We start from the raw sequence: 26804 nt of genomic DNA, 5'->3' as shown, positions 1-26804 counted from the left end.
TTCTCTCTATGACGGTCTATGTTTTGTTTATCAAACATTGGACTAGCATCGGAAGTGTGTTTCAAGAGCGACCAACGAGAACTGAACATTCGAAAGTATGGATGATCCTTCTTAGTTTCGGCCGAAAGTTTGATAATTTTTATCGAGCTTTGTTTGCTTTCGTACAAGCTAAGGTTCTGACAATCTAGATGATTACAGTATTCGTCATGCTCGGAACTGACGACTATCGGGTTATTTATAATATTTATCTGCATACGAGTCCAATATAGGATCATCCTTTGTAACTTTTAATGACAATCTCGTTATGATTATGTTATAGTTATATGTGCGGCTTTTCACATATTATACACGTGCAACGCACCCATATAACGATAACGACGCTCTTGTTAAAAGTTACAGAATAGATCCACGGGGGTTGGAGTTTGTATTATCGAAAAATAAGCAAAATCCTGAGATAAAAAACTTTGTTTCGTGAACTTCGTTGGCGGCACATAACAATGTGCTTGGTCAGTGCATAAATGATCGTCAGTTCGTCGTCGATTAATTGCACAATTGTACGATGGCGCTCATGAAGATCGATTCATGTTTTTTCGAGCCGTTTAAGGACACGTCCAACATAAATAAAATAAAAAACTCTATTTCAACCAGAGACATAAAAAGCTATCTGTTAAGAGAAATTCTCCAGGGAAAAATCTTCGACAAAAGTTCATCAACCGGAAATGAAGAAAAGCTATTTTCAGAAAATTCTTTTCTTCTTTTTCTTCATCTGCATCCCAAAGTGTATGTCAAACTTTCACATCCGCGAGCAAACGGTTAAAAATCATGAGCCGGTAACCGATTGTCCGCGCTAATTAGGAACGACAAGCTCAATCGACGATCGACATCGTCGTTGCGAACTACAATTAGTCCCGATTACACACCGAGATAATACCATTGCAATTATTTACAATGCTTCCCTGCCACCTCCCTGGCCGCCCGTATGTTATTTCATTGCTCTAATTCTCGAGAATTTCTAGGCCCTCTTCGTCGACCTACGCATCGCAATACGCACTGTCCCATGATATGATCAATGAACCAACGAGTTCGTCGTAACCCTCGACCGACGACAAATTTACGAAAGCCCGTGGCCGAGATATTAATAGAACGCGACACACGGCATTACGACGAGAACTATTGTTTTCGTTCGTTCACACCAGCGGCGAATTTTCTCTCTTTCCATCTCTCTTTCGTCTCTTTTGGCGATTCTATCATCGGGCTGCAACACATTTCGCATGTCACTTCGTTACAACGAAGGGTATAGAGACGATAATGAAGAAACAGCACTCTTTTTAACGGTTACGTGTCTGCATGTATTTATTGCACGTGGCCTGCGCCAAAGGTTGCGTATCGGAATGTTGGGTCAGCGGCAATTGAATTCACGTTTTTTTAAATTACGATCTCTTTCGATTTGCATGAAATTTTTACCCACAAGTTCTTGTGGAAAGTACGGGCAAAGCGAAGTTAATTACGCTGCCTCAAGCGCTGAAGATAAAATGTTCAACAAAAAAAGAAAAAAAGGAAGAGAGAGAGAGAGAGAGAGAGAGGGAGAAGGAAGGAGAAAGAAAAGAGAGAAGAAATAAAAGGTATTGATTTTAACGCAATTAAGCTCGTGACGAGGATTTTACGAAAACATCTGAATAGGAACTGCGAAAACGAGGCGATCGGTTCGGCCTTTTCGACGTCAATCGATAACGAACTGTCGAGTGCAAAAATGTGCGGCGCGACGTTGTCAACAGGCGATTCAGCCTTGCCTTTCTTCTCTCAACAGTGTCGACAACGGCAAACTCCCAGATGAAAACACGACAGCTCTCTCGTCCATAAATAGATGACCCGAAGAAATATTTGCGATCACTCTCTCTCTCTCTTTCGCGAGCGCGCGTGCAAGGTCGACGACGGCGTACTCGGAAAAGCAGCGTTTTCCGCCGCGTTCCATCGCGCGATGAATCACGCATACGCACTGTCAGGCATGATGTACGTTTCACATGCGCTTTTAGGAGTAACGGGAATTTTGCGCGAAGTCTTTCGAACGCGAGCTGGAGATTTTTTGTTGAATTCGCAAGCGGTCGCGTCAGGGAACTCGTTCGAATTGTGCGTGAGATTTCAATCAAACGCGAACGATCACGATTACCTATTCGTGTCGCAAATGATTGGCTTCCCTCGTCCTCCTTCTTTTCATTTCGAATCTGATAAATTCGGGAAACGAAGCACGTAGAGTAACAATAAACATAAACTCGCCCTTATGATCATAAGAAACTTTGACGTGGACGAACGAGCACATCGAATGACGTCGTCCGTGATTATCGATCCTCGTAAATTAAGTTAATGGAGTTAACGTAAAAAGAGAATCACACGGTACGCGCGTCGCGATCGTCATACCGGGATCATTATCGAGCTCGAAAAATGTGTGATTATCAGGTATTTAATAAATTACTCAATTTCGCAAAAAAATACAGCCAAATCCCTACCGCCCGAAATACAGTCCTCGAGTTCTTCATACATTGTTGACCGCGCTAAAACTTGTGTTTCGTTAATCAAACGCAGTCGGCCGTTTATCTCGAGTTATCTCGTGTTTTGACGACTTGAGAGAAAAATAGCCGAGGCAAGTGTTGGACAATGTTGGAAGCGAACAATGCGTTAACCGGTCTCGGCAGCGAATAATGTCTCATTGCCGTTGCAACCGATGAAGAAAATTATAATACTTCTCGTTGGAGATTTGGCGGAGCATGCGGCAGACGAAGTTCCGGAGGGATACCAGTTTCAAAGGGATGCCATTCCGGATACATTGGAGGAGGATTCGGCTCGGACCGAACAGAATCGGCTCGAAGGTACGCGTAGCAGTTTAAGCGAACTCACTAGGCACCATCGTTTAATCCTCCGCGGGCGAAAGTCGAGATGCAGCCATAGCTGCATTCGAAAATTATGACTGCAGGGGACTAAACACCTTGTATCCGCTCTGAGTTCCGAGTTGCTGAATCTAACTGACCAAATGATATTTTTTTCTTGCAGATTCGAGTTGTGGAATGCGGCCGATCCTGAATTTCGCGGTATTCGGTGAGTAGGCAGAAAAATAAGTGACGTGATTCTAGTGATGGCGAGGGTTTCGAAAAATTCGTTGGAATCCGTGCGATTTACTTTATTAGTGGAACTTAGCATGTGTGTGTGTGTGTGTGTGTGCTGTCAAACAAACGCACTGCACGAAGTAATTAAGGAATCTCCCGATATCTGATTTTGATCTGATCTTTAATAAATGTGTACATTTTATATTTCAGTTATTTATTCGTATATTTGGTTTCAGAATAATTCAGACAGATAGCCCTCGCACGCGCGTGCAACAAAATTACTCATCCGAGATAATCCTCTATAATTATTTCGTGCAATGTATACTGCGCAACAGAACTGTGTCACAGCCCGCGGGGTTCGCGATTATTTTCAGGATTAATTCGCGAATATTTCGCGATTACTCTCCTGATTATTTTGCGCCATTCGTGATCTCTGATTCGCGATTTTCCGCGTGTCGCGAATGCATCTCGTTTGCGACTTACTTTATGAATTTTAATTCGCAGTGTTTATCATCGACTTGTTTGCACGCAAGTCGCGTCGCGAGTGAATCTAAAGGATATTATAACACATGAGGAACACGCGGAACAGAAAGCTCGTTTTTTAAAAAAATGAGAACGGGATATCGTCTTTCGTAGCTTTCATCTCGTCAAGGATACCGTTACCTCCGTTTCGGGAATGTTTGCACGTTGTTTACGATTCGTCGGAGTTTTTTCGTTCGCGCTACTCATCGCACTATAATCCTCGTTCGGTCGTTGAACAAATCCGTAAATTCCGATTGTTTGTTCTTCGTTAGTCGAATCGGACGGATCATAATAACGTAAATGTTAACAATAACGCAAAGGTTAATCGCGTAGCGAGTGAAGTGCAGCAAAATGAAGTGCAGTCAACGTGGGACGTTAAGTCTCTGGTTGGACCTGGCTGGACGTCGATTGACGTAGATGGCCATCGAAGGCCTCGGCTGGATTTCACTGTGAAGTGGTGAGTGAACAATTCACGATGTTCGCGAGCGTAATCGTCATACAATATAGTGCATCTGCATGAACGTAAATCGTACTGTTCTCTAGCGGAAATATATGTAGCAGTTATGCACTAATTATGCACTGTTAGCGAGGACAGTAAACTTCCGAATAATTTAACGTCCGAATTATACAAGGTGTGTCATTCGCGCAGAAATCAGACTGAGTCATATTTCTTGCGAACATATTTCGCGACACTTTACCATTCGATACGTGCCTGTCATTCTTGAGAATGACTCGTATCCCTAAAATATCCGCGCTCCTCATCGGAAGTCGCTTGAAACTCGAGTCCTAAACGGAACATTGCTCGGTCATAACGAATGTGACAAATGTGAAATTTTTCCTTAACGATATTATACGTTATGCAGGTTTTGTATTACACGATATATATGACCCTATTTCTGTGGAATTTGCCGACGCTGTGGTATAAGACGGCCGAATTCCTTCGGAATTTATTGAAGTCGACGATCGCGTGCGGCGATATCCGCGATACTGAAACGAGACGAGAGCGAGTTAAATATCACACGGCAGCGTGTCGCAACCTCGTTACTCGTCGCAGCCTAACCTTCGATACACATGTCGCCGCGCATATTTGCACACGTTATTTACTCACGACGCAGCCGACGCAGCAGAGGAATTGCTTTCCTCAGAAACATCGAACGTTAACGCGAGCGATATTGCGTTATCACCGACGCTCTCTCTTTCTCTCTCTCTCTCTCTCTCTCTCTCTCTCTCTCTCTCTCTCTCTCTCTCTCTCTCTCTCTCTCTCTCTCTCTCTCTCTCTCTCTCTCTCTCTCTCTCTCTCTGTCAGCGCGCGAAGACACGCGCGTTCCTTATCACGAGAGCGAGAGAATGAGCGAACGAACGAACGTTCCCTCGGCGTGAGGTCGGTCCGTCCGGCGAACGACTTTCGTCGGCGATCGACATACTCGAGATTGCTTGTTGCATCGACCTCGATTGGCTCTAACTCCGGCCAATTGGCCGTTCTTCTCTCGTGTATGGCCTACAATATACAGGCCTGTTTCCCGAAAACGGAAAAAAGCACACACGGTATTGCTCGTGAAATCACAATAGCACGTTTCCCCCTTTTCGGCGAACATGTCGAGGCGGAAGCGCTCATTCACTCTATGTCGCTTTACAAACTCCGGCATTAAGCACGGCTTCAAAAACGCCGTTAAAGAGGACGCACACTCGCGAGACCGAGCCACGCATCGAGCTGTGCTCGCAATCTTTGCGAGCACAGCTCGATGCGGGAGAAATGTGAGAGACGCTCGCGATGTTCCAATGTTCTTCGTTAATTAAGCCAATCTGCACGGTCGACGCGACTCAAAGAAGCGCGGGTTACAACTTCGTGAATAACATACGAACTCGCGGCACAAGTTCTCGTGAGGTGGACGAAATTCAGCAGGCGATGTCGGCTTTAGCGACGATGACTCTCTCTCGCGAAGAGCAAGAGGGAAATTCTTCCGCTCTCCGGGGAATGCGCTCGCGTGCGGCGCGTTGGAGGCTCGTTCAGACGCGAGAAGCTTCGGGAGAGATGCGTGTCTAGTCGACGACGCGTCGGAGGGCACTGACCATGCCGACTGGTCGCCAGCACTGTCGGATGCACTGGCTGTGATGGCTACGGCCGGAGGAAAAAGGGGGACTTGGCAGAGTCATGGCAGCGCGGCAGCGTGGAGTCGGCAGCGTGTGTACGCGTATTTGCGAATCGACGCTACGCTCGTCCTGGCATTTAAACATTCGATATTTAAATGGCTAGCATTTCAGTACTAACTACGTATTGTTACCGCTGAACCGCTCGAATTCGCGGCGGCATCGAACTTTGCAAGTCTCGCTGAGATTTCCATCGACAGCTGGAACTGCTCGTGATCGGCAAACACGCGCGTCGATGTTGTTTCATATCCCACTCACGATCTATTTTTAACTGATTTAACGGCCGGCAATTCAAAAGTTACTCGACGCAAGTCGAGTTCGCGGAGAGAAAGAGAGAGAGAGAGAGAGAGAGAGAGAGAGAGAAAGAGAGAGAGAGAAAGAAAGTTACGAAATATAACAAATTTCGGTGGCGGACATCGCGGGTCAAGAGTCGAAATGCCGTTATCGTCGTTGTCGTTACTATCGTCCTGTTTGTACCGTTGCCGAAAATACCAGGCTCGTAAGGTATATAAAAAGTCGCGGTTAATTAAGCCTCGAGAACACACATCAATCGAGATCCCGTTGGATCTTATTGATAAGGGGATTAGTTGTTTATCAGTCAGGTTAAATTATCGCATTCATAAGTAGCCGTTGACACGACTGTAATGTAAATCATATCCGAGATAAAGAAAGAGAAAGAGATATATTCTTTCTTCGCACGGACAGAAAATATCAGTCGTGTAAGAGGATAGTGACGAAACGGAAATTCGACGACGAGAAACATCCCCGCTATTGCGACAGATAACGCCGCGGCAAAACTCGACCTGAGAGCGATTGACCGAACAGAATCTCCTCCACGAGATCCTTAGTGTTTTTACAAACGAGTCTTCGTTTGTAGACCCCGGGCAACAGAAAAATAATTGCGCTAGCCGAGTTTTGTTTACCGTGCCTCTCCCACGTTCACGTTCGCATCGAACACGAGAGAATCGCGAATATACGCGTCGCACGACGGGATCATTCAAAAGCGGATTCGCTCGCTCGCTTATTCACCCGTCACTTTTGCGAATCATCGCGACGTTCAGAGACGTACCACGAGGTACAAGGACAAATTCTCGCAGGCTCGCAATTCGCACGCGACGCGCCGGCAACTTGGCACAAACAAGACGTCGACACGTCGTCGCGCGTCGCGGAACGGAATGGCACACGTGCGTCTTCCGCGATTTTCCATAATGCGATGAGTCGGATTTTCGTGCACGCGCGCACGGCGCTCGCGGCCGCCGCGCGGTGTGCATCTATTTCTGGTGTGACCCACATGTGCCCCACACCGGCGACCGACGCGCACGAGCAACCCACTACTCATGTATAATATATACACGTGCGTGCGTGAGTGGACAGGCAATGCGTAGGCAGGTTTGTATGAGGCAGCGGATTACGCGCAAACTATCATGCTCGACCGACACACTAAAGGCCACGTGCTATCGCAGCGTCGCGACGATCGTAAAGCCCCCCACGGTGCGACACTCGAGAGAACAGTGAAACATAAAGTAAAATAGAAAAGTAGGTGACGAATAAGAGAAACAAGAACACAATGGAACACGAAGTTGCTCCCTTTGGGATCATTGCACCTAGCGCATCGTACGTGCGAAATGGCGCAAAATAACAATTAAGGAGTCGCGCGTGGCTCGAGCGTGGCTCTTGTGCGCATTGAGCCGAGTATAACGAGAGGTACGAGACCGAGGTGCGCGACGTTTGTACGACAGATGTGTTTGCCGAAGCTCAGACTATCGGAGGATGCCGTCGTTAAGGGAAATGTTCGGAATGTCTGCTATCTGTGTGGAAGCGGGCGTTCGAAGAAGAGCGAGCGCGAGCGCGAAGAAGCGGCCGACTAATTGCTTTGCGCGCGCGTTGCACACGTCTGATAAATTATTATTGCGCTTGTAAGGGAACAGATGCTGAGAGATAATAATGTTTTCCCTCTGTGCCCTGTCAACTGTATCGCGCGTCTGTCTTTTTCCCCTTCTTTTCTCTTGCTCCTCTTTAGTTACATTACGACGTGCTTTCTTCCGATACGTAAAGTCGTACCCGCGTAAACGCAGGATAAAAAGCGAGCGGAACGAACAGAAACGTTGCTATTTTCCACCGCGATGTATCATCACGCGCGTGTGCGCGACTCTTTCAATCAGTCAACAAACTCGCGTATCTCTTTATAGCCGGCGTGACATACCTAGCGATTTAATTGCGGTGCCGTTCCTGCCGGCGAATCGTTCTCGCGTGCATTTACCGAATACGGCAGTTTGCGCGCGGCAAATTGCCGCTCGTAGTCGCGATTCTCGCGCGAGAAATTTTCTCCAAGCTACGTCGCCGACGTCATGCGAGCTGTTGAATCACGAATCGCGAGAAGTTATGCTTTTCAAACGAGCTGTTGTCGTGCATAATGGCCAAGCAAATGCAATTTACGCTTCGAATGAGAGTAACACATTGTCCGCTTCGCGCGATAATTTGATTTCTACGGGAACAAAAGAGATTAGGCAAGCAATTAAATTCCGGTTTAAAACGAGCCAAATAAAAAAGATAAGACTGATTAGTCTATCGGAACAGTTTTTCCTTCTACGGCTCTTCTCTTCTCTCTCTCTCTCTCTCTCTCTCTCTCTCTCTCTCTCTCTCTCTCTCTCTCTCTCTCTCTTTTTCTCTCTCTCTCTCTCTCTCTCTCTCTCTCTCTCTCTCTCTCTGTTTCTCTTAATACCACGGAGTAATAATTATCGGTCCATCTTATCGCGAGACAATATTAAATACGCTCCGTTCATAACAAGTGTTTACATCACATGCCACGCGCTAATTATAGACTTTTTAAAAACTTTATTAAGAGACTCCCGTCACGAATAATTTCACGACGTCAAAGTCGAAAGCAACATGCCGATGTGAGATAATAATTACAAATCGATAATTTACTTCGCTCATATATAGCAACGTACGAGATATTCGCGAGTCTTTATCACGAGGCTTGTCGCTAATAAATGATAACGCTATAATGACGGATAATACGCGCGAGACAATCTCGTTAATGTAATTTGCATAAACGGATGCACTTCCATGAATATAACGACTCGAACAGTCTGACGATCTTGACGAAGGCACGTGTCTGTCATCGACAAGCAACGTGAACAATCGACGCGGTGTCGACTGTTCGTGCAATATTAACAGCCGCAATATTGTGCAATCGGGCGATCCAACGCGAACGCGCAGCGGAAATTTCCTCGAGAGAAGCGTCGGCAGAAACGCGCGATTGTATCCTACGATTATCTATTTACGGCAATCGCGTGAATTTGCGTGATTCAATTTCTGGCGAACGGCCGGCCGTTCTGTCGGCCCGAGCCGCGCGATTCTCGTGCGCGCCAAGAAACGTCGCGTCGTACGTGGAACCGCAGTAAGGATCAATACTATCCTTCTTGGCATGGTTACCTACGTCGTGAGAGAGAAAGAGAGAGAGAGAGAGAGAGGGAGGGGGAGAAGGATGGAGAAACAGAGAGAGAGAGAGAGAGAGAGAGAGAGAGATAGCTCGAGGTGCGCCTCAAAATCCGTTGCCATCGAACGCTTTATTTCCTTGTGTTCCTCACCTGGCTGGCGCGTGCTCAGGACCCACTCGCTATAAATATAACGCGTCGCGGCATGAAAATAAGCCGGCGTCTAGATATTTTCGATACTCGCTGGCACTTAGCACCCGAGCCAGGAAAGATCGCCCTTGCGACACAAGGACACCCAAGCAGGACTTTACCGCGATACGAGCACGCAACGGCTCGAAGTCGAAGGATCGCGAGGCGAGGCGCGCGCGGCTTTCAACAGCTTCTTTTCCAAAGCCGAGTGAAGTAATATCCTGAAAGAAAGAGTTATACACTAGAGAAACGGAGAGATTGCACGCGTCCCCATTCGGTGGCTCGATCGCTCATTGAGGTCACAGAAAGTCAATAGTACTGGGCGAATGCAAAAGTTTCGATGGCTTTTCGAAGATGTGACTGATGCAATTTTACGGCGATGTTTACAAATATGTAGATGTTCGTGAAGATAATAAAAAGCAATAGCGACCGCTTGGTAAAATGAGAATAAGTTGCTCCTCATATAGAATTATATAGTTCTTCTACGGCGAAACCAGCCAGAAACTTGTGCATTCGCCCGATACTTTGCAACGACGCGGGCGTGTACCTTTTCCTGAATGAAGAGAAAGAGAAAAAAACGCGCCCTCGCGCTCAGCTTTCGAGGGAAATGAGTCGCTGAGTTGAGGTTGAAGATTACGCAATGGCAGATAATCGTCGCAACGACGTACGACATTCTGCAGCCTTGGTCGTGGACGATACGGTTGGAGACTACTCGGAATGCCGAGCGTGTCGTAATAACTCGAGAGAACATTATCTACAAGGCTGTGAAAAACTGCGGCGACAGGCGTCTCGACTACTCGCGGTATCGGCGAAAACGCGCATCGTCGAAGACGTCGGGACCCGACGATGAATGCGCTTCATTTGAAGGAAATGTGAGAGCGGCGTGTGTGCTTCAACCTGATTACCAATGTCTCGCTGGCGATAATGGTATTCGCGCCAGACAATTTGCGACTATAACGAAGAGCTCGCTTCAGTCGGACCGACGGGCCAGATAAGCAACGTGACTTACATCGGAAAGTAGCGGAAGAGCAGCGCGAACGTGAGACGACGCGGTTTCTCAGGAGAGACGGACGGACAAATGACGACGATTAGTCTCGTTATTAAGGAGATGAGGAGAGTGCACACTACATTACGACGTGGAGTCGTTATTATTCACGTATACATACATACATACACGACACAAGCTTGATATCTCGCAACGTGCTAATGTCAGCTCGTGCCACTCGAAGTAGTCTCGTGGAAAAGCGCTGGACGCTGTCACAACGGCGAATTTCGCCACAACATCGTTGCGACGTTATCAAGCGGTTTAGCGTGGTCGCGGCAAACATGCCGGCAAACAGGTATGAGGAGCTTTCTTGTTTGTGAGGGTTTGCCTTTACCTTCGTCCGGATCGATCAGGAAATTCGGCAAGCGTATACCAAGAAACGCTTCGTTCTCCGAAGTGGTCACACCTCTGATCGACATTTTTGCCCCGGGTTACGCGATCCTCGATGCAATGTAAATTGCGCACAAGCGGAAGGGAGAGAGGAGAAGTAGACGCGGCTTCTTATCACGACGCGAAATCAATCGAGCGACATGCTTATCCCTCTCGCTGGTAAAATAAAATAATTTAAAAACGCCGTGAAATAAGGCGAATGCCAAGATTTATTTAACAGCGCGAAATTCCGTGTTTAATAGCCCGTATTTAATAGCGCGAAGCTCCGTCCCGCTTTGCTCTGCGCCGAAGGTGTTGCGTCGTTGCTGAAAGTAGGAAACGCGCTAACCGTCGTGCTCGTCGAAGCCCGTGCCAACAGCGAGCGTGAAGGTCGCGCGAGACGAGAAGGAACGACGAGGAACGCTGGAACGATTTCTCGGGCGATTGACGGAAAGCGCAAAGCACGACCGCAAATTTTTCGATCCGCAACGCACTTGCGCCGGGGTGCTTTCGCGCGCAAAATTTCGGAGCACGAAATTCGAACGACGGAACACCAAGAAACAGACTGATTGCTCTTGTCGTTCAACTATCGATCTCGCATCGATAATTCGTCGAGGAGCAAAATCAAGGTCGCGCCGGACGCGCGAGTTTCTCTTCCTGCAATTGCTCCGCAGGGAATGTCGCTACGGAGAGGCTGTCTAATCGCGCACTCGTCGAGATATTACGCGCACACCAGCTTCGAAATCGACAACTACACGAAGTGACGGCAGAACGGCGAAAGAAAGCTCCGGTCACGGCGCGGTCGCGACGTCCTGCTGTGAGAAACTAACTCGCGCGTTGTCTTGTTTCTATTCGCGTTCTGAAAGTCTCGCACCTCGCACTGACGAGACACGTAACACCGATTGTGACGACGGCCAAAATACTATCAGCCGCCTGCAGAGAGAAGGTCTAGGCTACCTGCCAATTCCCGAAATCTTCATCTGCGTCAATCGCCGCGACGTGTTTACGTTATCGACGAAAGGCGGTTAAGGTTCCTTGCGCGATGCTTCGTACAGATCAGTCGAATCGCGACGTTAGAGACCGACAGAGAGAAAGGGAGGACGAAAGGCGTGTGTCAGGCTTGGTCTACAATATGTTTTGACTGCGTTCCGATATTTACTGTCAGTACTGAAAATCTATAGTATACGTGACACAAACTATATATTTTCAGTACTGGCAGTGAATATCGGAACTCAGCCATTGTAAGCTGTAAGCTGTAAAAACTGACCAATTATAGTCGATTATTTTTGTAATAATCGACTGTGATTCGCCAATTCTTACGGCTTACAACTTACGATACGCCTAAAGGCTCGTCTACATTAGCTGTAAGAGTAAGGCTGTAAGGTTGCAAGACACGAAATGAAATATTTTCATTCGCTGACAGCTTACGTTACAGCGCCTTACAGCCTTACTCTTACAGCTATTGTAGACGAGCCTTAAGAGTTCTCATTACCTATCCTTGTTACTCGCTGTACGTCTGGTCTAGCGCTAACAGTTAATGATAAATGGAGATAATTCGAAAGTACAAGTTGCAAAACGTATCGTCACAACTCGGCCGCGAACACGAGAACTGTCATCAGCGACGATAGCATAATCGTAACGAGGCTTCGGCGAGCGTCGTCGGTTCGACCCGTGCCGTCGTCGATCACCGATGACACACGTTACAAAACAACGCGTTCCTTTGTCTTAACAATATATAAGCGACGCGAGTGGTCGTGTGAAACCGACATTACGCCAGGCAATTCTCCATCTTGATCTCGTTATCACGTGATAGATTACCGAATTTTCTCGACTCGCTCCAGACACTCTCGTCAATATTCCGCCATCGTCCTCCAAGTTCCTTTACTCTTTCCGTCTTCCTTCGAGAGTATTCATGGCCGCGGTGCTATAAATGCACGGCGAAGATGGGCGAAATCCGACGAGGGAACTCACCGGGACATTCGTTCCTCACGATTGCCGCTTACACTCGCTATATTTCGCATCGATCCGCGCTCGCCTCGCGAACTTTAATTAACTCCGCCTTCCGTGCAGCCGGATAAAGCGTCGTAGCTACGCGCGAGTCGTGACTGCTGTTATAATGCGCCCGCCGTCTACTGCCGCGCCGTAAAACCATTTCGCGCGATCCTGAGCGAAGGTGATTGACCGCCGCGTCGGCCCACCCAAACGCCCAGTCACGAAAAACACGACGTCTATGTAAAATCTCACCATCGAAAAAAAGACGCGAGATGAGACTGTAGCTAGTCGATAGATAATCTCGCGATTTTCCGCCTTAATAGTCCGCCATGATAGTCGTTCCAAATATGATCGCGCGTGATCGTTGAGAAACTGCGGGAGAACTTCCGGCTTATAATTTCTTGGCATAGTTTCTCAAAATGTCAAAGAGCAGACCTGACGGACATCCCCAATGTACCAAAGAGCAAGCCTGCAAGTTTGTAAGTTCAGTGCTGTCAGAAAGTTAAGGAGAAGCGTGTCCGCTTCGTAAGGCAACACCCGACGGGGACGAAAGACTCCACGATAATGTTGTGACGTTGGAAATACGAGTTTTATTACACGGTGTCTTGTTTCACGGGATAAGTTATAACGAGCCGTGGCACTCGCCCGACTCGGAATGCTGTGAGCAGCGAACCAGTTACATTGCTAAATGGCAATCGATAAAGTACTCACGATCGCGGTGGTGGTGGTCCGCATTATGACCCGGCGTAGTCGAGCTGTCGGCATCACCTTCGCCGTCCAGTTCGTAGTAAATTCTGTCCCCGCCGTTCACCTCCTTCATTCCGTTCACTGCGACAACATCCTCCATAGTTCTGCAAGCAAGTGCGTTTATCTCGTTGAGCACGTGCGACTATTCGGCGCGTGATCGGCACTTATGAGCCGCGGATTTTTCGAAAGCGCCGTGCGCGAGAATGAAACCCTTTGAACTTTTACTTTTATCGACAACAAGAACGTCGTCGGAACTGTCTCAGTCACACCGCGGAAAATTCGAGCCGACAATTTCAAGCTGTGTGTTTTCTCGGTACATTCGTCATCGTGTTACTCAGGCTGCACCAGTACACTGATTTATCACGAAATGTTGAAGCAAGCGAGTCTATCATGTGGTTGAAGCTTGACATTATTTCCTTTACCTCTTGACTTTTTGCACTTTCGGCGAGCTCTCTGTATTTATATCAAAATCGATACTGTACATTATATATTTTGATCTTCTCTTTGTATACGCGAGAGTACGTCACGTATCTCTCCTTATCATCGAGATGACATTTTGCGATAAGCGGACGTTAATTATGAAAGTACGAGACGCGCATGGCTTGCGATGCTATCGCAACTTTCTGCATACACACTCAGGTATTTAGGATAATCATGTTATAGTCCGGCTTAGTTTCTCAATTAAAAATTTAGTTAATAATTAATTTAGTTAATTAATAAATTAGTTATAATCATGTTATAGTCCTGTCTCCTATGAGTGGAACGTACAATACGATCGACAGTCATTGAAAAGTTGCGACAATAACATCCAAGTCCAAACAGTTCCCTCGTTTCCGCGCAGAGAGAGAGAGAGAGAGAGAGAGAGAGAGAGAGAGAAAGAGGGGGGGGAACTTATTATACGCGGAATACGAAGGAAAATATGCGGAGTCGAGGATCAACTCATATTCAGCTGGTTACTTTGAAATGCTATTGTGTGCGACAGAGTCGTCGCGAAATATGCAAAATGTGTTCTACAGCTACCTTGCATCGGCAACAACTGCCGGATCATATTGCTTTGCTTACTCGGGGACATATAAATATTTATGCGGGTGTTCCTTAACGCAGACTAGGACGCTCTCCGCAGACAATGGCGTTCGTTGAGGCATACACGATACACATGCATACACAAGCATACAAATTTAAAAGGACTGCGTCGCGAAATCGGCATCCTTTCTCCCCGTTCTTTTCCGTCTTGCGAGGACTTCCAATCAACATCACGCCATTAGCAATTTTTCGAATTGTGGGAGAGAGCACGTGTATATACGTATATGGCGTTCAGCTAATCGATCGATACGCCGAAAAATTCGCTGTATCTCTCTCGAGCGCGCGTCGCGGAAATACATGCACCACGGCTTCGTCGGCTACGATCTATCGCGGGTCACCGATCTACTACCGTTGATCCCGCGACTGATCGTCGTTCTCTAGGATCAGTATTGAGAGACCTGCTACACTTACACGTTACTCGCCGCGTCTTCTCGCCGCTGCCGGTGCGGATGAGAAAGAACGTTGCGAGTGCGCGGCGCGGCACACCGGACCGGACGGGGACGTTCAGCGGAAGACACACGGCTACAGCGGACGCAGACGGCGGCGAGCGAATCGCGAGGCGACGTGGCGCGCGCGCTTGACCAATCACCGCGCGGCAACGTGGGCGGCAGCGTTCACGCCGTTGCACTTCCGAACCTTTCCGATACGTGGCCGCGACCGAGTCGAAACGACGGGACGATCACGTTGGCTGATGAGAGAACGTCACGATGACAGATTGGACGCTGCTCTCGGCCGACGAGGCCACGAAGACGGACTCGCGTTTCGCTCTTCGGCGACGTGGACGACGCGACGCGCAGGATCCCTCTCGACGCGACACGCTGGAGAACTACTGCTGCTGCTGTCGCGAACTGTCATCGCATCACGCTGCGCGTAAACACGTTTGTACGTCGTGATCGTGGTGCCTGATGCTTGCCGCGAATCGCAGCTTTCGATATATCGAAGCGACGTCGAGGAATCTTTATGAACGATCGTTACGTATATGTAACGTGTGGTATGAAACAATGTCATGTAATACCGTGTATACGTTTTCCCTCAAAAACGCCTCTCGTCCTTCCTGACAAAACTTTCACTCGTAGACATATTGCGGTGGAAAGCGGGCGATAGTTTATCGTGAAAGAATCGCACTGGAGATAAACTCGCGTCTGAGATTTGATAAAAACTGAAGATGAAAGGGAGCAGAGGAAGAGTGCTTGAAAGGAACAACCCTTGTCAATACAAGAGAGAGAGAAAGAGATGAGACAACGCTGTTACCTCTCTTCCCCCGCTCTCGCTCATATATTAAGAGCTCAAGATAAGCAAGCGTAATTCCTACCTTCTCTGATACTCGCGACGAAACGTACGAAGAACCTCGTGACCTCTTCACCAGCGGCTCTTACGGCACTGCGCCCGTGGTGACGTGCGTGGCACTGAGCGTGATTGGTCGGCGAGGCGCGATACCGCCGCAAGTCGCGACACCGCGCTCTGGCGCAGACTCGTTCCCCTCGATCCTGTGAAAATCCATACCGGACTAACGGCTGACCGCCGTCGCTCTGTCGGAGCGCGTTAATTTCTACGGGGTACAAGGACACCTTGCTGGGCCGCTAAAACGTGCGTCTACACAGCGCGTATGTGCTGGTCCGCTTGCCATCGCAAAGTCTCGAGGGGCACGCAGTGCTCCAAAGAGCGAGTTCGATCGATTCTCCTATTCTAAACCCGGGATCGATCGTGGTACTAAAAAAAAAATAAATAAAAAAGAACAATACAACGATGAAGTACAGTCGGGGCTTGTAACGGTCTATGCGACATGCAGCAATGATGACTAAGATATGGACTTACTCATACTGCTGCGGCTTCGAGCTATGAAGCACAAATGCACTCGGCGAGTGGTGTTTAATTGTTTATTGCACATGAGCGCGAAATGTCCTACATCCTAAAGCAGCTGAAACAGGAGAGAGAGAGAGAGAGAGAAAGTAAAAGAAAAAGAAAGAGAGAGAGAGAGAGAGAGAGAAAAAGACCTAGCTTTCCAAAATGATACCTCGAGGCTCTCTATTCTACTTCGATGTTACAGTCGATATTTTGCAGTGACCTAATTAATTGTTCCGTTTGCACGACTTTTTCCTTCTCAGTCTTTGTGTCCGTACTTGTCCTCCGGGTTTAATATCTGCGATAATCAGCGCTGATTACCATGTGACTCCGCGCTATATTTAACGAGAGCAAATCTTCTCGTTCGAGCAAGTATGCGTTCATACGTGTGCAAGTGTTCGCTCCGATTTCGTTGTGAGCTACCCGGCAATAGATGATGTAGTGTCCAACACGAGGTAATATATTTCCTTCAATTTTGCGTGTTTATTCTCTGCCTCTCTTCTGCTTCCTCCTCTTTTTCTCTCTCTTTCTCTCTCTCTTTTTCTCTCTCTCTCTCTCTCTCTCTCTCTCTCTCTCTCTCTCTCTCTCTCTCTCTTTCTCTACACATAAATGCAATTTACGGTAACAATTCTGGTAACAAACAGGACTCTTGCGACGGAATTCACCAACTGCGCTGTTCGCCACGCGACTCGCGCACTTTAATTAAAGATGTAATTAAAATGAAAATCACCGTCTGCGCTCGAAATACATTTCTCTTAGCGTCCAGACCCAGCAGGGAGCTCAGTCAACGATCTTCCGTCTCGTCAACGGAAAGTGGTTACAAAGTTTACAAAGTTCAGCTCCTCAGCCGCCCGCGCTGGGTCTCCACCGATGCGACACACGTTCTGCGTGTTAATTAAAATCAAAATCACTCTCTGTATTCGAGACGTTCCTCTCGATCGTCGTATCCGTGTCGGAATCCAGCAAGGACTTGATTACGTCCTTCTTTTTCTTCGACTGTGCTGTTCCCTCAACGCCGTCCGTTCGCTGCGCTTTGTCCTCGTCCGCTTTCTGCTCCAACTGCAGCTCTTGCTGTTTCTGCAAGGACGCTCCTTCCGTTTCTGATTGCTCTTCGCGACCTGCGTTCTCGTCAATGACAACGTTATCTTCGGGATTCTGTTGCTCCGCCTTGTACTCTTGTTCGTACGCGCCATCGTACCTTTGATCAGGGTCATAAGCATGCTCGGTGTACTCGTACGTCTGATTAGGATCGCCCTCGTATCCTTGACCAGGCTCGTACTGCTGGTCGTAGCCGTAGTCGTAGGCTTGATTTGGATTTTGCTCGTATTGGACATTGGGATCATGATGATACTGCTGTTGGCTGTTCGGATCCTGCTCGTACTGCGCGTTAGGATCATGCTGGTACTGCTGTTGATCGTTCGGGTCTCCAGCATACTGCTCGTATTGGCTGTCCACGTACTCCACGTACTCCTGGCCCTCTTGGGCGTATCTTTGCTCGCCATACCTTTCGTACTCCTCGTGACTAGCGCTTTCATACGGCACATTTTGATCGTAACCATAGTGTCCGCTCGGCTCTTCATACTGTTGCACCTGATTCGGATCCTCGACGTATCCCGGCTCGACGTTGTATTTTTCTTGTCGTGCATTTTCGGCTTGATCGTCGACCTGCACTTTCGACGTCTCGTCGCCTTGTTCCTCGCTGTCGCCTTCATCTTGCGCTTCGTCGAGTTTCTCAATTGTCGAACGTACAGTAACAGCGGGTTCGTCGGTTTCACTTCCCTGGTGTTGATCTCCGCTCAAAATTCCCGAGACTTCCGCTTCCTCGACACGGACATCTGTTTCGTTTTTCTCATGGGATTCTGTTTCGTTCTCACTTGATCTCTTTGTCTCCGACGGAGGAAACGTATCCCGTGGCAAATGCGAGTCTTTGTCTTCGCCGTTCACGTTGCTTTGCTCGATGACCCGTGACGTTTCGCTCGCGATTATCTCGGCGATCCCGTCATTTGTCGTCTCTTCGACTTGTTGTTCTATTGCTCGCTCTTTATCCGGATCATCCGAGCGTAACTCATAAACGCTCTTCTGCACACTCGCGAGGTCCCACGGCGCCAGTTCCTCGACTGTGTCGAATATGCCGTCAACATTCAATTCCTCACCGGTAACGAGATCGAGCTGTTTCTCTCTCGCTACGTTCTTCAAATCGTCGTCCGGTAATCCGCTGCTCGACGATACAGTTGTTTCCTCCCTCGCGACGCCATCATCCTTCGCGCTAGACTCAGCTAAATCATCATTATTCCAGTTTTCTCTTGCAGTCCTCGTGTCTTCGTGAGGCTGTTCTAATTTCGTTGTGGGTGTCGCAACGTCTTCTCTAATTTCGTTCCCAGTCGTGAAGGCCGCGGTATCGTGTCTCTCGCTTCCATCCGCAAATACATCGCGTTCTTCTTCCACTGTTGGCGCATCACTGCGCTTATCGGTTCGATGTCTCACTTGGTCTTCGATTTCCGCAGGTACGTCGCTGCCATCCCGCTCTGCTGGATACGCAATATCCCTCGAGTCCGTTGTTCTGGAGGCAAGATCACTAGCCAATGCCAAGATCCTGCCCATTTCTTCAGGTATTCGCTCTTTCCTCACTTTGTCCTCGGCAGGTAACTCCTGAGCGTCCTCTGACAAAGTGACGTTCAGCAAGTCCCCGCTGGTGTTCTGCTCATGGTCCAGTTCCTCTTGGCTCGGCACACCATGCTCTCGATGAAGCTTCCGGATATTGCTGATGTATCTGTCCAGCTCGTTCTCCAATATCGCCGTCGTCCTGCCATTCTCCTCTAAATTAGCGTTGCTCGCGGCCAAGACGGCCGACATTCGGCGCGGTGACTTGACGATATCCGCATTTCCCCATAAAAGATGGTTGCGCTTGATCAGGTCGTCCATGTCGTCGCTGGTGAGAGAACGAGTAATAGATCCTTCGTCCTCGGACTTCTGCGGGCTCCTTAGGGTGTAGTCCATGTACCCGGGAAGCGGTCTGACTTGATTAACGATATTTGTCTCGGGGATCATCGATGTCGGATACGCGTCCGGTTTGGCGGCCGCGAAAGTGGCTGCTCGGAAGTCGGACGGAACGTGTTCTCTTGTTCGTACTTGCTGATCGGGAAGTAACACGTTCGCGACGCCATACTGAAATGGTTGCACGAAGGTCGAAGGATCGAATTGTCGCGGAGGATGCGAGAGCACGGTTTCGCTTTGCGCCGCGTCTCCGGCGGGGAACTGAGCGCTTGTCGACTGACCTGGTGCAGCATGCAGCGATCCCATGTGCTGCCTGAGGAGCTGATTAACGAGAGTCGCATCAATTGGAAACGGCTCCGAGAACGGCATTACCAAAGCCGGTGCGGTCGAATGCGTGTACGAAAATTTGCGAAGGTTTTCGACATCCTGAAGATCGCCCGGCGCGTTTCCGCCGTAATCGGGAATCGTCCGCGAGTGTTGCCGTATGTCAGCTGTGGGAATTGCTGGCACCTGGGCAAGCTGCTCACCCGATTGGCTGACCGGCGAAACGTAGACACGAGGCGTCCGTAAGACGCTTGGCTGATGATAATCGACACCGAGGGGTGTATCTAATGGCGTAGTTTGCAATAGGGTAGGGTTATTCAGTAAAGTGCTGTTTACTGGACTCTGATCGTGGAATTTGGACGCCGGGATAGACCTTGACTGGTTTGATTGAAGAGGCGCCCGATGTGTTCGCGGTGACGAAACGTCTCTCGTTTCCGTGGCCGCTAAATCGGGCCGCGTCGTTGCGATGGTCTTCCGCGAGCCTCTATCCTCTTGACTGGCAATGCCACTGTCCCCGGTGATGCTACCGGGTGGCCGGCGATTGGCATAAACGCGAAGCAGATAAGCCTCGTATTGTTTCTGGAAAGAAGCCAACATTCCACGCTCGTTAGAGAAGGTATATTTATTTGTTCGCAATAATTATACACCTCGTTATATGAGAGAAAATAATGGCAGTGTGATGTGCGAAATTTAGATTTCCAATATCTTTCATATATTCGTCGTGGAAAAACGATGAAGTAATATCTTGAAATGAAATCTCATTGATGAAAATATTCCCATTCTCTTGCACGTTTCAATGTTTTTCTTTGAAATTTTAAACTCTTGGATGGAAAAGAGATACAGCTTGAAGTTTAGAGATGAAGAAATTTTTCAAGCGTAGGATCTACTCTGTTTTATTCGAATCCGGATAATCCTGTGGAATAATGGAAATTACCAAACTATGAATCTTTTCTGTACCGAACCATAAGTCTCTATTTAGGAGAAAGCTGAAAATACAAGCGAAGCTTTCTGGATATTTCCCCGATTCCACATTATATTTCAAATGAATAAGTATTTATGACCTTTACTCACTCTAAGAACATTGAGTCTGTCTTTTTTGGCGCTTATCAGCGCAAGTTTGTTCGTGACTTTATCCAATGCTGAGAGGAGCTTATGATTCCTCTCGTCCCTCGTGCGTTGCTCCTCTAAGTACTGTATATACCTCATACGCAGTCGGTTGATACAGACATCGTGCCTGCAATCGGAAAATAATCCAGCTATTTTTCATATTCAATAGTAAATCCAATAAAAACGATGCGTTATATCCCCGTCATCTAAGTTTCGATCGATTTAAAGTGAACATATTTTTAAAGCAAGATTTTTTTGTTTAAGATACCGTCGCGAATAAAATTTAATTCAGAAAGCAAAGGATTTATACAAAATGGATCCGTCAGTACAAAATGGCATGACTGAAAGTGATAGGAAAAATTAGAGAATCCCTACGATCTCTTCATTTTCGTTCATTGTATGAACCGCGACACAACTGCTTTAAAGCGAAGCGACCATCGACGCGGAGCATCAAGCGGCGTAAAATATACGACTGTACTTTTATTCTGTGCATGCGATCGATGAAGTGCTCGGATGTCCCGACCAGACACGAATCGGAACGCGTAAACAACGAGAGAGCGGAATTCGCGTTCTGCCAACAGTAGAGATATGTTGGGCGACGACAAGGACGGGATTATGCTCGCGGCGTTATTGATCGTGACATTCCGTAGACCCGGGTTGCCATTGGATCGATATCGAGTATTTCGGGTAGCATTTTCTCTATATCACCACGATGCGTCACGTGAAATGTAGAATAATACGTTTTACTGTTTTCCACGTTTCGCGATCGGGAAATGTTCAACACTATGAAAGACAGATGTAGATTGAAACTAAATACAATGAAACAGATGTCATCCGTTACCATCACGAAGAATTTAGAAAACCCTTTGCATAACCTTGCTTTTCTTCTTTCAAAGAAGTCTGACTTCGGAAATTTTTTATTTAAATTTTATATATTGAGAATAGTACAAAATAAGAAAAAAACGACTGCTCACCGTTAATTATTTAAATGTAGAGAATTTTACTACAGTTCACTTTCTTTACGTTTTAATTTTCTCAATAAACCATTTTAAGAAACACTTCGACTTTTCCAAGAAATTGCAAAGTATCCCAAATAGTGAGTCGATCCATTAGCGTTCTTTGATTAGCTGTTTGAATGATTCGTTTGAGCTAAATTTCTCTCTCTCTCTCTCTCTCTCTCTCTCTCTCTCTCTCTCTCTCTCTCTCTCTCTCTCTCTCTCTCTCTCTCTCTCTCTGTCTCTCTCATATTAAATAGTCTTTAAACGTCCCAACTTTTATAAACAAATAACTAAATAATGCTAATGATATGATACTAATGATAGCTAAATAATTCAAAGTTCGAGCAAGTGAGAACTCACCTATTACGAGATTCTCGCGCCAGCACGTTGAATCGCTCCTCTAACCGTATTCTCTCCTCCTCGCTGCAACATTCGCAACATTACCGATATCGTTCCTCCGGCTCACTCGCGCATGCTGTTTCGCAACGTATCGCAAAGTATTGTACTTGCCTCTTTCGTAGTTTCTCCTGCAGCTCGAACATCTTCTTGTAATAGTCGTGTCCGTCGTAAAGCGGCGCCATATTGCGCGCGACCGAAAAATTAAGAGGTCGAAACGATCGAACGCATCGAGACAATCGATTTGCGATCTATATGTTGGATACGGCGCGTAATAAACTTCAAGTCGTATAACTCGCTCCAAGAAATATATTCACTATTTTCATAGCGATAATCCAAAAAATTCAAACCAATATCTGTGCGACAAAGTCAATAAAAGCGATCAATGCAATTCGTGCTCGAGAAGAACACGTTCCTATTCTTTCTTGCTTTCCATAACCTCCAAACCGGCACCTTGAATCCGATGAAAAATACGTTGCTTCTCTAAAAGAAAGTACGTAATTTATTTATTTGAAATAAAAATAAAATTCGAGAAATATATAATGAGAAAAGATATTTGACGCGAAGCAAAATTGCTGGATCACGTAGTATTTAAGAAGACAATTCGACAAGAAGTATAGGGTATTCAAATTGAACGCGAATCGGTTTAGAATGTAAAGTTGTTAAAGCGAGGACCAAAAGGATATTCGGACTCAGAAATAATCTCAAAACTGACAGATAAATATATCCTTGCAAAGAATCGTTTGAACAAGGATCGCGTGTTACCGTGTGTCACGAGGATACCCGAACCGCCTCGAATTGACCGTGCGCAACGGCGGCACTGAAACGAACGATGGAACGAACGCTCTTCTTCTTGTTCTTCCTCCTCGCGATGCGCGCAAGGTATTCGAATCAATTCGCGAATACCGAGCCTTCAGGCGCGAGGTAACGATCCTTCGTCATGCCGACGCAGCGGGCAACTGTCGCGCTTGACGTCGCGCCGCGCCAGGTCGGGGCTGTTTCAGCGGGTAAACACGCAGGTGTTACATTCCCTACCCTTGTACCGGACGAATTCGTGCGACTCGACTAAGCAACGGGCATTTCATTAAAGTTTCACGATATTACGAAATGTATGATGCCTGCGTCCTTACCACGTGATTAATGCGAAGTAGCCCCTGCATGTTCGTACATCTTTCTATTAAAGGAGAAAAAGCACGCTGGAAAAACCGATTTTGTATTTTAACCTTCTCCTCTCTTCAGTTAATAATAAAAAATATATTAAATTCTTATATCGGATATATTTTAATTGGTCGGTATGTTTAATAGGATTTTTTAGAATTTAATCCTTTCATCCATTTTTAATAAAAAGACTTGACAACGTGATTTTTCAACTGTCCTGGTATTTATATAACATTATTTCTCTCTCTCTCTCTCTCTCAACGCTGGATTGTAAAAAAAATTTTTTTAATATTAAGCTCCATTCCGCTATTTCTTTTTTAATTACAAAAATAGGTTAAGTGGAAAAATTTTGCAATAATATAAATTGCATTAGAGGTATATCGGAATCAATCAGAGTCGCATTACGGTGGCTAATAAGACAGTTATAACTAAATCTTCCATCGATCGAGTGAAAAAGGATACGTTTAAGGATCGTATGTTCGTGGCGCGGTTCTGTGCAGTCACGTCGCGTGCCAGTCGCGAATTTCCTCCTGCAAATATTGCGGCGACCTCCGACCTTCCATTTAGTTAATTTACTTTGTTAAAGCGAGATGGGACAAGGCGTACAGCTATACGTACAAGCCAATATATATACGTATACCATATATATTAATAAGCTAAATCAGCCATTGCAGTATTTATTAACTGCATCGCAGATTGCGTTGTGCGTCACACGCTTCTCTAGAACTCTTTATTCGCGCTCCTATTCGCATATTTATAACAAAATGCGAAAAAATGTGAGTTTGTATGAAGTTATCTTACTTCCGCGTCTCTCTCATTCTTCTTCGAAAATTGTTTTCTCTTTTTTTATGCTACTTTCTTATACTTCGCATGCAAGTGCTCCGTCAGTTCGGGTGTCTTTGATGTCGCCATGTAGAAAATTTGTTCCAATTGATCACCATCGAGTTTGAATACTCGGCGTGTCTGTGAGGAGAGAGGAAAACGAGAACGTTAATCGCAAACAACCGAACGTTCGTTAACGCGGTATCTATACGAAAATAGATGTGTATACCAGTGTCACGGCCGGCGATTTCTCAATATCCGTCATCACTACATTGTTGCCCTTCAAGTCGATGGTCTTGTTAAGTAGATTACCCTGTTCAATCGTGACCATACCCAGATTATTAATCAGATTGAGACTGACTTGATTCGTTCCCGGCGCGATCTGTAGGAAGCCAATCTCTCGATGCATCGGCGTCCCCGTTTCTGGATCCCAACTTTGCGCGATATAATTGAACAGTGGTTGACCTATAGACGTGATATTTATCTCATCGTGATAATTAAAGGGCTTGATGGTCGGAAATATGCCGGCCGCCGGCTCCTCCGTTATCCATGTGCCTTCCAGCCAGGACAGCATGCTGAGCACCTCGTGCAACGGTAAGATTTTCATCAGCATGTTCGTTTGTTATCCTAAGGTATGCTGAGTATAACAATCGGATGTAGAAATAGAGAAGAGTTCCTTGAGATATCTTTGATCGTAGCCACGCAATTTTCACATTCGCTTGAAGCACTCGATCACAGACTATGTTTTATACTGAGATTGCAGCGTGAGATTTCCGGCACTTATACCTAGTCGAGGATTTTATTACATGAAATTATACCCTGCCGTGCAGTGTTTCGTAATAACATGACGTTACAATATACTCGATATTTTTTGTCTCGCAACGGAAGTTGCGACTGCTGGTCGTAAAAACATATACTTCGTATATTATTAAGCCGCTACATGATGAAGGTTGAACGATATTTCTAAGCGTGTTTCTGCGTGTTTTGCGGAATACAACTACGAGTTTAAATTTGCAAATGATATGTTAGTTACGCAATGCGCAGTGGATCATGTATAGACACAATGAATTACCAGAGCTTATGAATGGACAATTTGGCACACATTTATTCTCCAATACTCTAGAACTTTATTCGCGTATAATACTTACAGGATATTACATCAGTAAATAGTAGTAAATATACAGTGAGGCGCATTCAAAATTTGATCTTCTCTTTGTATACTCTTATGCTATACTTCACACACTTTTTTATATTTTGCTCGCAAGTGTTCAGTCAGCTCTGGAGTATTCGAAGTTGCCATATAAAGCACGTGTTCCAAACAGTCACCATCTAATTTGAATTCTCTACACAACTATTGTAAGAAAAGAAACAACTGTTGTAGTAAAGTTTATACTTTGAAAATATAATCAAACTTGATTGTAGATATATCTATCTAGATATATCTATGATATCCTGAATTGTAGAATTTAATGTTTATATATTAGAATAAAATGTTATATTATATTAGATATATTAGAATTTAATGTTTATATATTAGAATAAAATGCAAAACATAATATTCTGATAAGCATGTATCAAATTATACAAATATCCATATTGACAACTTCAATTTAGATTCTTATCGATCCTTTTCTTATATTTCATGGATTTCATGGATTGTATGTTTTTAAGAGTCTTATCATTTATTATTTAAATATACCTGTGTAACAGCCGGTGGTTTTGTTCCTTGTACTCTCAATATAGTATCAGTACTCTTCAAATTAATAGCTTTCTCAGTCGCTTCACCTTCTTCGACAGTTGCTAAACCAAAATTGTGAGCCAAAACAAGAGATACTTTGTTGGTGCCTGGAATTATTTTTAGGAAACCTGTTTCCCGATGCATTGGTTTCTTTGATTCTGGATGCCAACTTTGTGCAGTGTAATTGAACATGGGTTGTCCTATGGATACAAAGCTTATCTCCTCGCAATAATTGAAATCTTTAATAGTTGGATATTTGCCACTGCCATAGTTCTCTATTTTCCATGTTCCTTCTAACCAAGCCAATGACTTTAGAGCTTCGTGCAGTGGTAAACGTTTCATGTTGTCCATTTTATAAAACTTGAATTGTGAATGTATAACTTGAAATGAATGGTTGAAGTTAATGACAAATAAAAACTTCAATCTCCGTTTCTAAGTACCTTGAAATTTCAGCAAAATATAACCTATAAATGATATAACTTACAATCAGTGACAATTAGCAGAATCAAAATACACTCAGTACATTTGATATAAAGATAAGTTTCTGACCTTATAAATGCCATAATATTTACCTTGTTTATTCAATCATGTTACATTTGCTTCATACACTATGTATAATTAATATTAAATAAAAGTTGCCTTTTAAACAGGGATCCCTCTATTGACACATGAATTCTTGTGAATATTCTACAAACAAATGTAATGTTTAACTTTCCAACAAGTCATATATTCCTTAATTATATATTGTATATATATATATATAAATATTCTTTATAGTACAATATTAACATT

At 45.8% G+C, this 26804-nt stretch overlaps 4 protein-coding genes across 15 annotated transcripts in view; all 4 read right to left on the bottom strand.

Annotated features, from left to right (window-relative positions):
* Positions 1–16579, bottom strand: part of AMPdeam (AMP deaminase) — a 31575-nt gene extending 14996 nt beyond the window's left edge. The window contains exons 1-3 of one of the 9 annotated variants that reach the window (XM_019840215.2): positions 16449–16579; positions 15946–16343; positions 13515–13654 (exon numbers count right to left, since the gene is read on the bottom strand). In XM_019840215.2, coding sequence (XP_019695774.1) covers positions 13515–13650 — 136 coding nt within the window. In that variant the 5' untranslated portion in view covers positions 13651–13654; positions 15946–16343; positions 16449–16579. Of the gene's footprint in view, positions 1–5479; positions 5694–10776; positions 11460–11768; positions 11776–13514; positions 13655–15044; positions 15447–15945; positions 16344–16448 lie in introns of those variants that run through there. The other 8 variants (XM_019840226.2, XM_011136932.3, XM_019840221.2 and 5 more) reach the window with 8 other exon arrangements.
* LOC105180669 (uncharacterized) lies at positions 16497–23725 on the bottom strand. Of its 4 annotated transcripts, none has more exons than XR_003114430.1 (6): positions 23060–23725; positions 22409–22777; positions 22259–22321; positions 20865–21027; positions 17096–20372; positions 16497–16551 (listed from the first exon to the last, which is right to left on the bottom strand). XR_003114430.1 is itself a non-coding variant. In XM_011136877.3 (5 exons), the coding sequence occupies exons 2-5, from the start codon at positions 22477–22479 to the stop codon at positions 17367–17369; spliced, it is 3303 nt and encodes a 1100-aa protein (XP_011135179.1). In that variant the 5' UTR covers positions 22480–22777; positions 23060–23725; the 3' UTR covers positions 17047–17366. The 4 variants fall into 4 exon arrangements, 1 of the variants encoding a protein (XP_011135179.1); XR_003114431.1 differs by having other exon boundaries at positions 23425–23725; XM_011136877.3 differs by lacking the exon at positions 16497–16551 and having other exon boundaries at positions 17047–20372.
* Positions 23726–24081: 356 nt separating this feature from the next.
* Positions 24082–25046, bottom strand: LOC105180662 (THAP domain-containing protein 4-like). The gene is made up of 2 exons (XM_011136866.3): positions 24504–25046; positions 24082–24415 (listed from the first exon to the last, which is right to left on the bottom strand). Exons 1-2 carry the CDS (start codon positions 24885–24887, stop codon positions 24299–24301), a joined length of 501 nt encoding a protein of 166 aa, XP_011135168.1. The 5' UTR covers positions 24888–25046; the 3' UTR covers positions 24082–24298.
* Positions 25047–25230: 184 nt separating this feature from the next.
* On the bottom strand, positions 25231–26717 carry LOC105180652 (THAP domain-containing protein 4). Its single transcript, XM_011136855.3, has 3 exons — positions 26585–26717; positions 25974–26476; positions 25231–25625 (listed from the first exon to the last, which is right to left on the bottom strand). The coding sequence occupies exons 2-3, from the start codon at positions 26361–26363 to the stop codon at positions 25503–25505; spliced, it is 513 nt and encodes a 170-aa protein (XP_011135157.1). The 5' UTR covers positions 26364–26476; positions 26585–26717; the 3' UTR covers positions 25231–25502.
* Positions 26718–26804: the final 87 nt, after the last annotated feature.

Source organism: Harpegnathos saltator, unplaced genomic scaffold, assembly GCF_003227715.2.
Source record: "Harpegnathos saltator strain DR-91 unplaced genomic scaffold, Hsal_v8.6 scaffold140, whole genome shotgun sequence".
In the NCBI taxonomy this organism is placed as follows: Eukaryota; Metazoa; Arthropoda; class Insecta; order Hymenoptera; family Formicidae; genus Harpegnathos; species Harpegnathos saltator.
Note: the sequence above shows the minus strand (reverse complement) of the source record. Positions and strands in the feature narration are given on the sequence as shown.

Bases quoted from the DNA above. Each gene is read 5' to 3' on its own strand.
- LOC105180662 (XM_011136866.3), bottom strand. From the start codon at position 24,887: ATGCTGATGAAAATCTTACCGTTGCACGAGGTGCTCAGCATGCTGTCC. The intron at 24,416-24,503 runs GTATACACATCT...CTCTCCTCACAG, and splicing joins AATCGCCGGCCGTGACACTG to ACACGCCGAGTATTCAAACT.
- LOC105180669 (XM_011136877.3), bottom strand. From the start codon at position 22,479: ATGGCGCCGCTTTACGACGGACACGACTATTACAAGAAGATGTTCGAG. The intron at 22,322-22,408 runs GCAAGTACAATA...CGAATGTTGCAG, and splicing joins CAGGAGAAACTACGAAAGAG to CGAGGAGGAGAGAATACGGT. The intron at 21,028-22,258 runs GTGAGTTCTCAC...TTCCGATTGCAG, and splicing joins GCGCGAGAATCTCGTAATAG to GCACGATGTCTGTATCAACC.
- LOC105180652 (XM_011136855.3), bottom strand. From the start codon at position 26,363: ATGGACAACATGAAACGTTTACCACTGCACGAAGCTCTAAAGTCATTG. The intron at 25,626-25,973 runs GTATATTTAAAT...TTCTTACAATAG, and splicing joins AACCACCGGCTGTTACACAG to TTGTGTAGAGAATTCAAATT.